This window comes from Pseudophryne corroboree, chromosome 2 (assembly GCF_028390025.1).
Source record: "Pseudophryne corroboree isolate aPseCor3 chromosome 2, aPseCor3.hap2, whole genome shotgun sequence".
Taxonomy (NCBI): domain Eukaryota; kingdom Metazoa; phylum Chordata; class Amphibia; order Anura; family Myobatrachidae; genus Pseudophryne; species Pseudophryne corroboree.
The window spans coordinates 97,074,727-97,092,300 of NC_086445.1; the positions used below are offsets into that span (position 1 = coordinate 97,074,727).

The following is a 17,574-nucleotide window of genomic DNA, read 5'->3' on the forward strand; positions in this document are numbered from 1 at the left end:
CCTGGTGTCGGTATTGTGACCAGCGTGATTCCAAACATCGGTCACGTGATCCCAACCCGTATGAACAGGTTATGAGCCTAATTCAGACCTGATCGCTAGGCTGCGTTTTCGTACAGCAGGCGATCAGATTTAAACTGCGCATGCATATGCACCGCAATGCGCAGGCGCGTCGCACGGGTACAAAGCGGATCGCCGCTCAGCAATGGGCTTGTGCAAAGGATCCATTTGTACCGGGCGTTTGCAAGGAGATTGACAGGAAGAGGGCGTTTGCGGGTGTCAACTGACCGTTTTCTGGGAGTGGTTGGAAAAACACAGGCGTGTCCATGCGTTTGCAGGGAGGGTTCCTGACGTCAATTCCGGTCCAGTTTCACACTTATTGTTTACTATGACACAGCTGTAGCTGAGCAATTGCCAGGAAATAATTGCAATTAAATTAAACAATTAACAGAACCTGCACTAAATGCTACTTACTGAGATAGAACACTGAATTAAAATTTGGGGATGGAAATGAATGGGCAGTAATGCCTGTATCTGAGGTCTAGGTATTCACTACATGTATGACCTACATTAAATAGTGGAAAACTGCTCTAATCAAGCTGGTAACAATCCCCAGGTGCTGCGGGAGGGGGTTACTCTAGACAAGAAATACAGAAGGGATTTTTCCCACGCACTCTGCTGGCTGTTAGTAAGAAGAACTATATACTATGTAATAATAGGAAATTTAGAGCTCTTCGTTACATATGTTTTGCAAAAGATATGATAAGCCTCCAGGCCACTTCACGGCTGCTCTATTGCTGGAGGTCCCTAACTAAGCATAGGTCCAAGGCTTGGACCCCACAAAGTCGGCCCAGGCCCGACCACCCCAGGGCAGCACACCATTGAAATACTAAAGTGTTAATATGTGTTAAGAAAGAAGCAGAAGCTATGGGTTAGAAAGTGCTACAAAAATAAGGGTGTTAATAAAATACTCAAAAGAGTAATATTAGTGAAAAAATAGGAGTGTTACATAAGTGCTAAATAAATAATAATGGCATGCTACCCCAAGGTGGCCCAGCCCCACCAGACCCGGGGGGTACCACTCCCCAAACCCATACACAGACCTACATGTATGAACTTTAAAGATATAACGTTAACATAAAACGTAATTAAAACATACATATAACATAAATACAGTATAAAGTGATGATGTTCCTACTTCTAAGCCAGACTTTTAGAAAGGTTTAATAAGCTCTTGCTGTTTCGCTCCAACACTGACACTTCCTATGATGTTCTGCCTTTTTACATCAGAAAGCCCTTAATTGTACAATGTTTTAATTTCCTTCCGTTCACTTATTATATTAATGCCATATTTAGATTCTACTTCCATAATAGTCCTTGCTGTAACGCTACACATTGGATTAATTGCTCCAATCTGACAACAAGTGCTCCGGCGTGAATAGGTCTCCGGTTTGGAGCGGTCATGTGTCCTGCGTGAGGCTTTGTGAAAAGACACAGCAGCTAGGAAACCAGGCAGAGAAGCCCAGCTCTGCGTTAGCAGCTGCTTACATTTCTTTCAGCTGATAAGTGTTTATAAATGTGTCTGTTACATAACCAGAAGGCATTCAGGGTATAAAATATGGTCATGCTAATTTCCGGGAAATGAAGGGCTTTGCATTTCATTTTTGCTTAAGCATTCTATTTATGAAAAATGATAGCTTTTACTTTCGCACACTCCATATAATTCTACTGCAAAGCCTATAATTGTAATCACTACAAGACCGCTTTGTTGAAACAGAACGCCAGGTTAAAAAAAAAAAAAGCATTTTGCCAATAAAACTCCTCTCCTCGCTAAAAGTAAGAAGCCCGGTGTTTGAAAGTTAACTCTTCAGAATCAATTCAGTTAGGCTCGATGTGCCCAGGTGGCAGTGCTGGGCTGTGCACGTATTTGGCAGTAACGGCAGCCACTACATCCCTGATTTTCCTTTGCACCTTTATGGGTGCAAGGCATAGTTGGAGAGGCAAGTGTCTCCCCGGTGTTGCATTCCTGAATGCAATATATGTCACATCACACCTAATTGAATTGACCCCTAAGCATCTGGTAATGCACAAGATGGTTTTACTGGCCGCTACCTTCCACATTCTGTTTGTGATAATCGCTGTAAACTTGGTGTACAGGAAAGTCTTGTGAACATTTGTACCCCCCCATCCTTGTTGCTGTTGCTCGCTTTCATGTATGATGTCATCACAAAAGGATTGTTTGTTATCAGTCTGTACGTCTAGACGTTGGAATATGCATTGCTGTCTAGTGAACACTTTAGTAGAACACATACTAAGGGGTATATTCAATTGCAGTCGAAAGCTGCCGTCTGTCGGAATGATGGCAGTTTTGACTTTTTTAGGTTGGAAGGGGTTCAGACCTATTCAATACACCCCAGAATTTTCAGACAAGTCGGGAATTCCGACTTGTCGGAAAGCACGTGGATCGGTGAAATAGCCGCCGATCCGCGAGCTTCTGTCGGAAACAGGGCCAAAATCGGCAGGTTTTGGCCCCGTTTCCGACCAACTCAATCTGACTTTAAAAAAAAGTTGGATTGAGATGAGGGAGCTGAGAGAAGGAGACGAGGGAGAACAGCGGGGAGACGGGGAGAGCAGCGGGGAGACTGGGGAGCGCAGCAGCGTAGCAGAAGTATAGGGCACTGCCGCCGCTCACGGCAGCGTCCACCCTGCTCCAGCAAGCGAGGTCCCGCTTTCTGGAGCCGGGTGGACGCTGCCGTGAGGTCTGGTGGCGGTGCCCCATTCTCCTGCTACGCTGTGCTGTAGCCGCTGCTCTCCCCAGTCTCCCCAGCCCTTGTCGGATCCATTCCAACAAATGCATGTCAGAATGGATCCGACTTTAATTGAATACACCCCATAATTTTTACAAATCTCACTTCCCCAATAAATGTAACTGCTTGTAGCTAGAAATGCCTGACCTAAGATATAATTTCTCTTGCGTCCTAGGGGATACTGGGAATCAATTTAGTACCATGGGGTATAGAGGGGTCCACTAGGAGCCATAGGCACTTTTAAGAAATTGATAGTGTGCGTTGGCTCCTCCCTCTATGCCCCTCCTACCAGACTCAGTTTAGAAAATGTGCCCGGAGGAGCCGGTCACGTCTCTGGAAGCTCCTGAAGTTTTCTGCATTTATTTCCTGTGTTTGTTGTTTTCAGGCAGGGCTGGATGGCACCAGCCTGCCTGCGTCGTGGGACTTAGGGGGGAGAAGGCCCAACCTCTCTCAGGGTTAATGGTCTCGTTCCCCGCTGACAGGACACTGAGCTCCTGAGGGAACTATTTGCAAGCCCCACCACGACGAGCGTACATTCCCGCAGCACGCCGCCACCCCTAACAGAGCCAGAAGAATGAAGAGTGGGGAGTACTAAGCCGGCATCCCAGTTAGCGGGTCGCCGGCTTCTAAATGGGGCGTCTCCCACTGTGTAAGGACACAGACACTGAACAGCGGACACAGTACCCAGACTGGCAACAAAGCCATAAAAGGAGTCTGTCTCCATTTCTCTAGCATCCATAAGGGATATTGGGGAGACTTAGGGGCCTATTTATCACCATACGCATCCAGGATGTGTTAGGTTCCTGATGCTCAGAACAAGGGAGATGTTCATGAAGTGAGTCCAGAGCACCAGGACGTAACGCTGGGAAAGGGGAATGGAAAGGGAATAGCCCCTGGCGCCCTAACTCTGTTGTCTCACCCGTGCTATCGGAAATCCCTTGCGAGACTATGGTTTCTTGAGCCCTTGGCAGCCACGTTTGAAGGGCGGATTATGTCTGCCCAACTCCGGTGCCCCCCGGTCTTAATGAGAGACAAAGGGAAATCCGAGGCAGAATGATAACAAGAGGACCTCTAACTAAGCAAACAGGCCAGGGGCTACAAGCTAACTAAAAACCTAAAGTATGTGCGGAGAAACCGCCAAAGGAAAAGAACAAAGGAAATGCTGATCACACGCCGACACAATACCTTTGTGTACCGGCGGTGACAGCACAAGCAGAACCCTCTGCAAAACACCAGGGACAGAAACAATAATGGAATACAGCGGCCTAGGCCAACGGACGCGGGAGAGCCGCTACTCACGGAACCGGTACGAATACTGGCAAACGGACAGGAACTTCTAATGCTGCCGACACTGACTCTCAGAACTGGAGGACAGGCAGAATCCCAAACGACAGACCGGTGGACACCAGGAAGCCAGAAGACTTGACCAGGGACAGGCAAAGCCACTGGAACTCATGGCAGGAACGCCTCACAGCAGGACACGGGATCAGACACAGGAATCGACACAGGGACTGACACAGGGACTGACAGGAACCAGCTCAAACTTCAAGCAGACTGCAAACCAAGGAATATCACCAGCATCTGTGAATTGCAAACAGCCAGCATATAACAGAGAGGCCTAATTAATAATCCCATGCAGCTGCCCTGTTGCATGACTCTAAACTGACAAGATGCAATTAGCAGCCAGGTGAGGCTGAACACATGGGAACAAGCTGCAATTACACAGACTCACCAGCGGCAGCAGACAAGAGTATTCTAAAACAGAGCAACGGGAAATCCTGGCATGCAAGACAACTTTATAAACATAAAATAGGAATGAACCACTACCTGTGGTTCATAACAGTATCCCCTTCTTAAGGGTGAGCTCCGAGCACCCCATGACACCCACGGGGAACATAAACAGAAGTATAACATGAAATACAGAACAAAACTGCAAAACAGGAATGAGCCACAGCCGTGGCTCATAACAGGATGTGGATGACAGGTGATAAAATCACCCAAACTCGCACTGCGATATTTGATTACATCACAGGGATGTATCAATTATCGCATGCAGGGACAGAGCTTGCGGTCAAGCCCTGTCCCTGCGATGCCTCTTCGCAGCTTCATCGGGGTATTTTTCGTAAAAAATACCCCGATGTCCTGCTGCGTATGCGCCGCCGACATCGCCGCCGTCCGGTCGCCCCCCCCAGGGGCAGAGAAAACTGGGCAAAAGGGTGCTTATCGCAGTGCTGTCCTATGAACTCGCGAGATTATCATAGAGCACACTGCGGTATTTTTTTCAAATTTTTTTTGAGTACATTTGGCCACATCATATTTCCCATTGTAAGTATGGGGAATGCGATGTGGGGTACTAAAAAAAAAAGTGAATTAAAGGGTTTGGAGCAGTTTTTCCAAATACATTCAGGTGATGCTAAAATAATGTGAAAAGGGTGTGAAAGCACCCTTTTTCACATTATTTTAGTAAAAATTATAAATAGGCCCCTTAGTACGATGGGGTATAGACGGGGTCCAAAGGAGCCGGTGCACTTAAAATTTCTCTAGCATCCATAAGGAATATTGGGGAATCTAGTACGATGGGGAATAGACGGGGTCCAAAGGAGCAGGTGCACTTTAAATTTTTTCACTGGGTGTGCTGACTCCTCCCCTCTATGCCCCCTCCTACTGGCACTTTAGAAAAAAGTGCCCTCAGGAGAGGATGCACATCTCTGAGCTCCAGAGAGTTTTCTTCAATTTCTTTTTAATGTTTGTTATTTTTGGTATGCTGTTTGGGCAACAGCATATCTGAACTGTGGGAGTTAGTGGAGGAGGGGGGGTTGGGGGGCGGTCACTGGCCTTGCGAGGTGTAGAGCCGCTTCCCTGCTGCAGGACCACTGTCCTGAGGGGTTGTTGTTCAGCGGGGCACTGCGCCTTGGCTGTCACAGCCGCAGCATGCCGCACACCCCTAACACTGCCTGAAGGTGACGTCTGGTGAGTACAAACCGGGGGCCCCGCTAGGGGGGCCCCCTGTTCAAAGTGCGGCTGAACGCAGGCGCAGCGTATGGGACCCTCCTGGGGGAGTCCCGCTAGTGTGTAGATTGGCTGACAGTCGCTTGAACTAGCACATGTATTACGTTTTTGAGCAAACGGGAGACATTGCCAGTATAAATAATCACTGTAGCTCCGGCGCTATTGGAGGGGGCGGAGCTACCTCACAGCGGGACCAGAGGCATTTTGGCACCTTCCTCTGCTTAATGCAGCCACACACGGAGCACACAGCGCTTCCTGCCTTTCAAGCCATGCTGGAACACTGGTACAGGGTGTAGCAAAGGGGGAGAGCCGCTATTGTACACTATCTGAGTCCTCTACAGGACAGACATTATTAGTGTTTACTGTGATATAGTTAGCTGTCAGCCTCATTGGGGCTGTACAGCTAGGGGTGTGCTGGTGTCTTTCTCTCTGTGTGTCTCCTCCCACATACAGTAAGGGCAGGCTTGAGATATATTACTGTATGTGTATGTTATTGTGCTTACTGTGAAACATGGGTAAACACAAGCTGTGCTATATATGTCACACTAGATTCTCTCCAGTATCATGTGATTCTGTTTCTTGTGAAAATGCAGTGAAGGGGCTGGAGGAGAGGGTCCAGAGTCCGCATGGCTAGGGTCTCTGAAAAATATGTCTGACCCCATTAGTGGGGATACCAGTTCTGCTCAGGGTATTGAACCCCTAATTCTGGCTATATGGGATGTGTTAAAGCTCCCTCTAGAGGACACTGCATCATAGCAGTTGTTTTTCTTTACACAAAACAAGCCTAATGTCACTTTCCCTGATTCTGCAGAGTTAGATGACCAATCAAGTTGGCCTGGAAAATTCCAGACAAAAAATTCCAAGTGTCCAAAAAGTTTTTGCGCACTTTCCCATTTGCTCCTGAAGGTAGGAAATTTTGGGAGGAACCCCCGGGGGTTGATGTATCAGTCTCTCGGCTGTCCAAAAATGCGGTGATGCCTGCCCTGGGCTCCTTTACCATAAAAGGATCCTGGGGATAGGAAAATAGAAGCTACACTCAAATCTATTTACATTATAGCAGGTGTATCGCAACGGCCGGTCATTGCAGGTTGCTGGATGACCCATGCCATTCATTCATGGGCCACTCAAATTCAGGAGGGCCTCTCTGGGGCTATGCCCCTGGTCACTATGGTGACCCTCCTAAAGCACATTCAGGACACTACACGCGTCCTCTGTGATTCCCTCAAGGAGATGGAGAACATTAATGCTAGGACCTCTGCCATGGCAGTGTTGGCACGCCGGGCCTTGTGGTTGCTTCAGTGGATAGCGGACACGAAATCCAAACGCAGTGTGGAATCCCTCCCTTTTCAGGTGATGGCTCTTTGGGGTTGAATTGGATACATGGATTTCCAAAGTTACGTCAGGGAAATACACGTTTCTCCCCTGTGGGGCCCCGCCGGCGAGACGCTCTTACCCGGGACCGCCTGTACAGTCCTTTCGGTCTCACAGATTTTGATCTAAGGCCAGGGGTGCCTCCAGTACGGCTAGAGGCACCATAGGTAAGTCAAGAAAGCCTGCAAGCACCAGCTCTCAGGAACGGACCACCAATTCTGCTTCCACTAAGGCCTCAGCTTGACGGTGCCCACCCACCCCGAGGGGATCTCGAGGTGGGAGCTCGACTGCGTCACTTCAGCCGCGTCTGGGAGGCTTCCTGCCAGGATATCTGGGTCAGAGATCTTGTTTCTGAAGGCTGCGAGCTAGAGTTCGACAGTGCTCCTCCCCAACTCTTTTTCAAATCAAGCTTACCAGTTTTGGTAGATATGCAGGTTACGTTTCAACAGGCCATCCTAAAGTTGGTCCAGTCCCACATCCTTGTTCCAGTACCAATACCACAACGAGGCAAGGGTTATTACTCCAACCTGTTTGTGGTTCCAAAACCAGATGGTTCAGTAAGGACCATTTTGAATCTAAAGTCCTTGAATCCTTACCTGAAGGTGTTAAAGTTCAAAATGGAACTTCTTGCGAGCAGTGATTGCGGGCCTGGAAGAACAGGAGTTCATGGTTTCCTTGGATATCAAGGACGCCTACCTCCATATTCTGATTTGGCCACCTCATCAGGCGTACCGGAGGTTTGCCCTGCTGGACGATCATTACCAATTCCAGGCACTGCCCTTCAGCCTGTCCACAGCTCCCAGGGTGTTCACAAAAGTGATGGCGGAGATGATGTTCCAGCTCCGGGTCCAGGGAGTCAATATTGTCCCTTACCTGGACGATCTTCTGATCAAAGCAAGATCCAGGGAACTTTTGTTGCTCCATATCGACTGCACTATCCAACTTCTGTCACGCCATGGGTGGATCCTCAACTTACAGAAGTCCCATCTGGAGCCGACTCAGCGGCTCCTGTTCCTGGGGAGGGATACTGTGACCCAGAAGGTGTTCCTACCAGAGGACAAGGTGAGAACACTTCAGGAGATGGTAAGTGCTCCGACCTACTCGAGTGTCCATCCATCTTTGCATAAGATTGTTGGGAAAGATGGTTGCCTCATACGAGGCGATCCAATATGGGAGGTTCCATGCCATGACTTTTCAGCTGGATCTCCTGAGCAAATAGTCCGGATCATATCTTCAGATGCACCGGATGATACGGCTGTCGCCTCAGGCCATGATTTCCCTCCTGTGGTGGCTGCAATCCTCCAATCTCCTGGAAGGCCAGAGTTTCGGGATTCAGGATTGGATCCTCCTCACAACAGATGCGAGTCTGAGAGGATGGGGAGCTGTCACCCAAGGGGCGCAGTTCCAGGGGAGGTGGTCAGCCCACAAAGCCCTCCTTCCGATCAACATTCTGGAACTTTGAGCGATCTTCAATGTTCTGCTTCAGGCCTCTCCTCTGCTCAAGGATCATGCGATCCAAGTAGAGTCGGACAATGCCACAGTAGTGGCGTACATCAATCGGCAAGGAAGAACAAAAAGCAGAGCCTGCATGCGAGAGGTGTCAAAAATACTCCTCTAGGCGGAAAAAAATGTCAGCAATCTTCATTCCAGGAGTGGACAACTGGGAGGTGGACTTCCTGAGTCGTCATAATCTCCACCCGGGGGAGTGGGGTCTCCACCATCAGGTGTTCCAACAGATCATCCACCGGTGGGGCTGCCCACAGATAGACATGATGGCTTCTCGTCTCAACAAGAAGCTTCACTGGTATTGCTCACGAACCAGGGACCCTCAAGCAAGGGCAGTAGATGCACTGACGTCGCCTTGGCCTTACCAGCTGGTCTACCTGTTTCCTCCGATTCCGTTGCTCCCAAGGGTGCTCAAGTGCATCAGAAATCAGGGAGTCTAATTGCCGGGCTCGTCGAAGATTCTTCGAAAGAACGTGATGAAGTTGGTGTAGTTGGAAACCACGGGATCATTTCGTTCCCATAACGGAGACACCCAATCCAACGCTGACCCTTCGAGCAGGGAAATAATATACGCCACCTTAGACCGATCTGTAGGGACATTATGAGAGAGAAGCTCGAAGTGCACCTCGCACTGGTTTAAAAAACCACGGCAATTCTTTGGATTCCCATTATAGCGGGAAGGAGTAGGAAGCTGAAGGCGTGACCTGGTACCGGCCGGAGGTTGGACGTTACTGGAAACGGCAACTGGAGCAGTTACGGGAACTGAAACCGGAATTACGGAAGCTAAGGATGCTTGAATTTGATCCAATCGGCCGGACAATTCCTGGAGATATTGCATCACCTGGCCCTGTGTCGCCTCCTGAGTCTGAACTCGGGAAGCCAAACTTTGGATGGCGCTCGACTCTGTGTTCCGATCCCCCGGGTCCATGAGGCCGGAGTATACTATCACTGACCTGGTTTGGGAGTGTTGTGGACTCGGGGTTTCTTCCGATGACCGGGAAGAGGAACCGCAACTGGGCCGCAGCAGAGATGGCCGAATGTAGGTTTTCCTCATGCAGGATTTGAATGACAGGCAGGAGGCACGTGTGGATGCGGAAGGTCTCCTGAAAGACAAGACATGAAAAGGCGCTGATGAATTTGGTGAAGAATACCCTGAGCTCACCGAGAGCGATACTGAGGTGCTTGGAGGCACTGAGGTGCTTGGAGACACTGAGGTGCTTGGAGACACTGAGGTGCTTGGAGGCACTGAGGTGCGTGGAGACGCTGAGGTGCGTGGAGACGCTGAGGTGCGTGGAGGCACTGAGGTGCGTGGAGACGCTGAGGTGCGTGGAGACGCTGAGGTGCTTGGAGGCGCTGAGGTGCGTGGAGACGCTGAGGTGCTTGGAGGCACGGAGGTGCGTGGAGACGCTGAGGTGCTTGGAGGCACGGAGGTGCGTGGAGACGCTGAGGTGCTTGGAGGCACAGAGGTGCGTGGAGACGCTGAGGTGCTTGGAGGCACTGAGGTGCGTGGAGACGCTGAGGTGCTTGGAGGCACAGAGGTGCGTGGAGTCGCTGAGGTGCTTGGAGGCACGGAGAGCCACAGCAATACAGGAGCACTGGAGATCACAACTTCTAAGTAGAAAAGATGATACTCAGGCGCCGGAGCTCAGCCCGGCGTCTGAATTTGAACTTCCCGCCAGTACCTGATTGGTGGGAAGTGTTGATGACGTCACCCGCACCTTCAGTGGACGCCGGGCGTAACCGCGACGTCCACACTCACGATCGCGGGACGGAGCGCCGGGAGCCGGAGACCGCCAGCGAGGACGGCCGCACGGAGACCCAGCGTGCCCGGAGGGGTAAGTACGGCGGCGGCGGCATGACAGTTGCAGGGAATAGAGGCTCTCATAGAAGCTATAAGAGACGTTCTAAATATCCCTGATACGGTGACAGAGGAGAGTGAGGAATCTTATTTTAATATATAAAGAAATCCCCAGCCACTTTTCCTGTGTCAAAGGAATTAAATACCCTGTTTGAAGAACCGTGGGTTAGTCCTGATAGGAAATTTCAAATCCCTAAACGTTTGTTATTATCTTTTCTTTTTCCACCTGAGGATAGGAAAAAATGTGAAAATCCACCAATAGTGGATGCATCAGTATCCAGGCTTTCACAAAAAATTGTATTGCCTGTCCCGGGTGCAGCATCCCTAAAAGACGCGGCTGATCGTAAAATTGAGACTACGCTCAAATGCTTGTATACAGCTGCTGGGGTGACCCAGAGACCCACTATAGCATGTGGGTGGATTACAAGAGCCATTGCCAAATGGTCGGGTAACCTGATGGAAGGGATGCCTCAGGAGGAGGTTATCCTGTTTCTACAGCATATACAGGACTCTGCGAATTTTATGGTGGAAGCCATAAAAGATATAGGCTTGCTTAACGCACACACTATGGCTATGGCAGTGTCTGCATGCAGGGGTGTATGGATACACCAGTGGATTGCGGATGTGGACTCCAGGAAAGGCGTGGAAGGCCTCCCTTTCATAGATGAGGCCCTATTTGGAGATGAACTAGACAAATGGATCTCCAAAGCTACTGCGGGTAAGTCCACATACCTTCCTTCTGCGGCTCCCCCAGCTAGGAAGGCCTACTCAAGTCCCAGTTTACAGTCCTTTCGGACTGCCAAGTTTAAGGGGAATACCCAGAGGTTCTTCTACAGCCACCAGAGGTAAATCACGCAAATCAGCAACTGCCGGTTCACAGGAACAGGGCTCAAGCTCTGCTTCCTCAAAACCTTCAGCATGACGGTGGACCGCGATGCCTGGAAGACTGACCAGGTGGGAGCCCGGTTAAAATTCTTCAGTCACATCTGGACAAGTTCGATTCTAGATCTTATTTCCCAGGGCTACAGACTGGAGTTCCAGGAACTCCCACCTCACAGATTCTTCAAATCAGGCTTACCAGTTTCACAAGAGACAAGTATAACTTTACAGGACGCCATTCAAAAACTGGTACAGACTCGGGTCATTGTTCCAATTCCACCTCATCTGCAAAACAAGGGGTACTATTCCAATTTGTTTGTAGTACCGAAGCCCTACAGTTCGGTAATACGGATTCTGAACCTCAAGTCGTTGAACCCGTACTTACGAGTGTTCAAATTCAAGATGGAGATGAGTAATTCCTGGTGTCTCTGGATATCAAGGATGCGTACCTTCACATTCCGATCTGGCCGCCTCATCAGTCTTATCTACGGATTGCACTGCAGGACTGTCACTGCCAGTTCCAGGCCCTGCCATTTGGTCTCTCCACAGCACCAAGGGTGTTCACCAAAGTCATGGCAGAGATGATGTTCCTACTCCGCAAACAGGGAGTGAACATAATTCCGTACCTGGATGATCTTCTGATAAAGTCACCATCCAAGGAGCGGTTGTTGCACAGCATTAGCCTCTCAACAAAACAACTACTGGATCACGGGTGGATTCTGAACCTACCAAAATCTCACCTAGAACCAATTCCCTTTCCTGGGAATTATACTGTACACAAAGTGTTCCTTCCCTTGGAAAAGGCAATGGTAATCCATTCGATGGTTCGGACTGTCCTGAAGCCAACCTAGATCTCGGTGCATCTGTGCATTCGCCTTCTGGGGAAAATGGTGACCTCTTACGAGGTACTTCAGTACGGAAGGTTTCATGCAAGGCCCTCCCAGCTAGATCTGTTGGACAAATGGTCCAGATCGCATCTTTACATGCAACAAAGGATCTGTCTGTCGCCAAAAGCCAGAATCTCCCACCTGTGGTGACTACAGACTTCTCACCTAGTCGAGGGTCGCATGTTCGGGATTCAGAATTGGATTCTGCTAACCACAGACGCAAGCCTCAGAGGTTGGGGTGCAGTCACCCAAGGGGTGCAGTTTCAGGGAAGATGGTCAAGTCAGAATGTCGCCCTTCCAATAAACATCCTGGAACTCAGGGCTATCTACAATGCCCCTCTGCAGGCCTCATCTCTTCTTCAGAATCAGGCCATTCAGGTCCAGTCGGACAATGTGACGGCAGTGACGTACATAAACCGACAGGACTGAACGAAAAGCAGAGCTGCAATGTCAGAGGTGTCAATAATTCTCCTCTGGGCGAAAAAACACACCGTGGCGTTGTCTGCGGTCTTCATTTCAGGAGTAGACAACTGGGAAGCAGACTCTCTCAGCAGACACGACCTGCACCCGGGGAGTGGGGCCTTCACCCGGAGGTGTTCCGGTATTTGACACGTTGGTGGGGATATCCACAAATCGACATGATGGCCTCTCAACTCAACAAGACGCTAAAGCGGTATTGTTCCAGGTTGATTGACCCACAAGCAGTGGCGGTAGACGCTCTGACAACTCCATGGGTCTACCGGCTGGTGTACGTGTTTCCTCCACTTCCTCTGATCCCAAGAATTCTAAAAAGAATAAAAAAGGAAAAGGTTCAAGCAATCCTCATTGCTGCGGACTGGCCAAGAAGGGCCTGGTATGCGGATCGTCTCGAGATGCTGCTCGAAGATCTGTGGCCTCTACCTCTTCGCGAGGATCTTCTGCAACAAGGACCGTTCATCTATCAAGATAGATGAACGCGGCTACGTTTAACGGCATGGAAGTTGAACGGCTAATTCTAGCCAGGAGAGGGATTCCTGACAAGGTCATCCCGACCATGATCCAAGCCAGGAAGGGGGTAACGTCAAAACATTACCACCGTATTTGGAAGAAATATGTCTCTTGGTGTGAGAGCAGACAATATTTTGCGGTGGAATTTTATCTGGGATGTTTCCTGCTTTTTCTGCAGTCGGGAGTGGATGTGGGCCCACGTCTAGGCTCCATAAAAGTCCAGATTTCGGCCTTGTCTATTTTCTTTCAGAAACACTTGACTTCTTTCCCTGAGGTCCAAATGTTCTTGAAAGGTGTTCTGCATATCGAACCTCCCTTTGTGCCTCCCACGGCACCTTGGGATCTCAATTTGGTGCTGCAGTTCCTCCAAGCGGATTGGTTTGAACCGTTACAGGAGGTAGACGTAAAGTACGTTACGTGGAAGACCGTCACACTGTTGGCCTTGGCTTCAGCAAGACGTGTCGTAGTTGGGGGCGTTGTCTTACAAGAGCCCCTACCTCATTATCCATGAGGACAGAGCTGAATTTCTCCCTAAGGTGGTGTCTGCATTTCACATCAACCAACCTAATGTTCCAGTTGTTACAGACACCTCTGCTACTTCAAAGTCTTTGGCTGTTGTGAGGGCTTTGAAGGTGTATGTAAAGAGAACAGCTCGTCACAGGAAATCGGACTCACTGTTCGGTCTCTATGATCCCAATAAAATGGTGTGTCCTGCTTCAAAGCAGTCAATTGCACGCTGGATCAGGCTCACTATCCAACATGCTTATTCCACGGCAGGCTTGCCGGTTACAAAATCTGTACAGGCCCACTCTACTAGGTCGGTGGGTTCTTCTTGGGTGGCTGCCCGGGGTTTCTCTGCTTTACAGCTCTGCCGAGAAGCTACTTGGTCAGGTTTGAACACGTTTGCTAAGTTTTACAAGTTCCATACTTTGTCCTCTGAGGACTTTCAGTTTGGTCAATCAGTTCTTCAGGAACCTCAGCACTCTACCACCCGGTTTGGGAGCTTTGGTACTTCCCCATGGTACTAAATGGATTCCCAGTATCCTCTAGGACGTAAGAGAAAATAGGATTTTAATTACCTACCAGTAAATCCTTTTCTCGTAGTCCGTAGGGGATACTGTGCGCCCTCCCAGTTCTTCGTTAGTCCTGCACTGTTACTTGGTTAAGTATTCTGGTTTGTTCAGCTGTTGCTGTTCCTGTTTCAAGTTTGGTTAGCATGGCTTTCCTCTTGTTTTGTGTGGGCTGTTTCGTAATCTCACCACTTTCCTTATATATCCTTCTCTCAAAGTATGTCCGTCTCCTCGGGCAAATTTCCTAGACTGAGTCTGGTAGGAGGTGCATAGAGGGAGGAGCCAGCTCACACTATCAATTTCTTAAAGTGCCCATAGCTCCTAGTGGACCCATCTATACCCCATGATACTAAATGGATTCCCAGTATCCCCTACGGACTACGAGAAAAGGATTTACCGGTAGGTAATTCAAATCCTATTATTGCCACTACAGGCCAGAGATAAAATCATTGTTGGTATCTGGCTTAAAAAAGAGCTCCTGTAAGAGTATGTGCTATACGCTGTCTATTTATTAGCAATATAATGTGTAAAGCCTCTGACTCAAGAAGCACACAGATTATTTATTATTTATTAACAGTTTCTTATACAGCGCAGCAAATTCCATTGCGCTTTACAATTGGATGTTGTCAATTATTGGGAATCACGTGAGGCTTCAGTCACACATTGTTTCCTAAGTGACACAGTGGTTGGTGTATTGCCTCATTTTCTAAATCTACCAGTTATGAGTCTCATTTGTTTGCCTGTTAGATCACAGGACTTGGCAAGAATGAGAACCATGTAAAACCTATGTCCCTGATTTGTGGGCAGCTGATATAGGCTACCAAGAAGTGAGGACCAGGAAGAGCTGCCTCGGTCATCTATAAGCACTGTTATTATGGAAAGGTCTAGGACAGGCATGTCCAAACTGCGGCCCTCCAGCTGTTGTGAAACTACATATCCCAGCATGCTCTGACACAGTTTTGCTATCAGAGAATGCTAAAGCTGTGTCAGGGCATGCTGGGATGTGTAGTTTCTCAACAGCTGGAGGGCCGCAGTTTGGACATGCCTGGTCTAGGAGCAGCAATTGCTCATGCGTAGCACAGTAGGCCACACAAGCTCTAAGAACAGAAACGCTGAGTGCTGAAGCATGTACATATCATCTGTCCTCGGCGGTAGCACTCACTAGTGATTACCATACTGCTTCTGGAAACAATGGATGTCAGCCCAAGAGCAGATTGTCATGGTTTGCGTTCCATGGCCGAGCAGCTGCACACAGGCCTCAGATCACCATGAGCAGTGGCAAATGTCTGCTAGAGTGATGTAATGCACAAGGCCATTAGACGCTAGGTCATATTCTCTGGCAGTTTGACATACAAATCTGCGTTTGGGATACGCCAGAAGAACACTTCCTTTCTAAACGCGTACTGCCAAGTGTAAAGTTCGGTGGAGGAGGAATAATAGTCTGGAGTCTATTTTTTATGATTTATGCTGGTCCCCCTTTGATCCACTGAAGGAAAATCGTAATGCTGCAGCATACAGTGACAGTCTAGGAAATGCTCTCAGCTTTATATCAATACCTTGGAGCAGACCCTTTCCTGTTTTAGCATGATAATGCACCTGCACACAAAGTGAGGTCCATCAAAAATGGAATATCTAGACCTGCACAGAGCTCTGACTTCAACTCTACTGAACAGAATTTGGATGAATTGCAACTCCAACTGCACGCCAGACCTTATCACCCAACATTAGTGCCCGACCTCATTATCTCTTGTGGCTGCATGGACACACATCCCCTTAGCCATGTTCTACAATCTTTTGGAAAACCTTCACAAAGTTTAAGGCTATATTAGGAGCAAGATAAGTGGGTGGGAGGAATGCTCAACAAGCAGACGTGTTTGTGATGTTCATGTGTCCACATACTTTTGGCCATGTATAGTACATTAATGTGTAGAGGAGACATTGGGCAATGATATGCCATTGCTTGAAAATCTTGCAGGCTGAGTGTATCATCTGACATGTTGCGCTACTAGATTCTTTGCTTATCCTAAGTACTCATCATTTTGTATAAGTAACCGCACAAGAGTTCCCAAGTATTCTCTATATTATGGGTCTATTTACTAAGCCTTGGATGGAGATAAAGTACCAGCCAATTGGCTCCTAACTGTCATTTTTCAAACCCAGCCTGTGGCGTGGCAGGTAGGAGTCGATTGTACTTTATCTCCGTCGACTTTATCTCCATCCAAGGCTTAGTAAATAGACCCCTTTGTCTTATAACATATAACCAGTACCTTATCACATTTAGTGCATAGTTTGTCAAAAAACTGGAAAAGGATTCACTTTCTTTGGTTCATAAATTGAATTACTTTTATTCAAGGCACCCCCTGGACTGAAAAAGAACTTGTTGAGAACCTATGAATCTTGGACCGCAGAGCAAATCAGCAAAAACAGTCTCTCTTCCCGAGCCCAGGCTCTGTTTAGCCTAGCATGGTTCCATGCAGTTTGCCAAGAAAGACGGAACTATATTCCTCAGGTAAGGAAATCGACTTCTGTCCAATCATCATTTGCTCATGGGGAAAAGAGTGCTCCCATTACTTATATACAGTAGATGCTGCAATTTGGTTGGCTCCACAAATATTCGGCCTACTAGTTCACTATTAACTAGTCATAGTTCTAGTAAATTTATTCCTCATTTCACTAGGGACGAGAGAGGGTTCCCCACTCTTCCAGGAGTCTTGAGGTTCCCCAAAACTTTGTGAGTCTCCTAAATGTTCCAGGAGTGTGGGCAAGGTTTAACCCATGTGTGTGTTGCCTGCTGCCATCATGGACCAAGATTGATAGCACAAAACCACAATAGTACATATGCCAACAAGTAAATGTTGGACAGGTGATTACATAGTGTCCATTTCTGTCTCTTACAACAGAGGTGTCCATGTGATAATTTGGAGAGCGTTAAATGAGGACACATTTGCAATGGTCTAACATGACCAATATGATTAATAGTCATCTCCTCCATAGGTTTTTTTATTTGTTGCACTGTAGTTTAGCTATTGCGCTTTTCATGGTTTTTCTTTTCCCTGTATTATGTTTTCTGCTGCGGGGTACACTGGGCTCCACAAGGAATGGACAATGGGGTGTAGAGTAGGATCTTGATCCGAGACACCAACAGTCTCAAAGCTTTGACTGTTCCCAGAATGCATAGCGTCGCCTCCTATATCACCCCGCCT

General features: G+C 48.4%; 1 protein-coding gene across 3 annotated transcripts in view; it reads left to right on the forward strand.

Annotated features, from left to right (window-relative positions):
- Positions 1 to 17,574, forward strand: part of DYNC2H1 (dynein cytoplasmic 2 heavy chain 1) — a 1,021,614-nt gene that overhangs the window by 714,905 nt on the left and 289,135 nt on the right. For all 3 annotated transcript variants that reach the window (XM_063951545.1, XM_063951543.1, XM_063951544.1), the window contains one exon: positions 16,725 to 16,880. In XM_063951545.1, the coding sequence (XP_063807615.1) occupies positions 16,725 to 16,880 (156 nt within the window). The remainder of the gene's footprint in view (positions 1 to 16,724; positions 16,881 to 17,574) is intronic.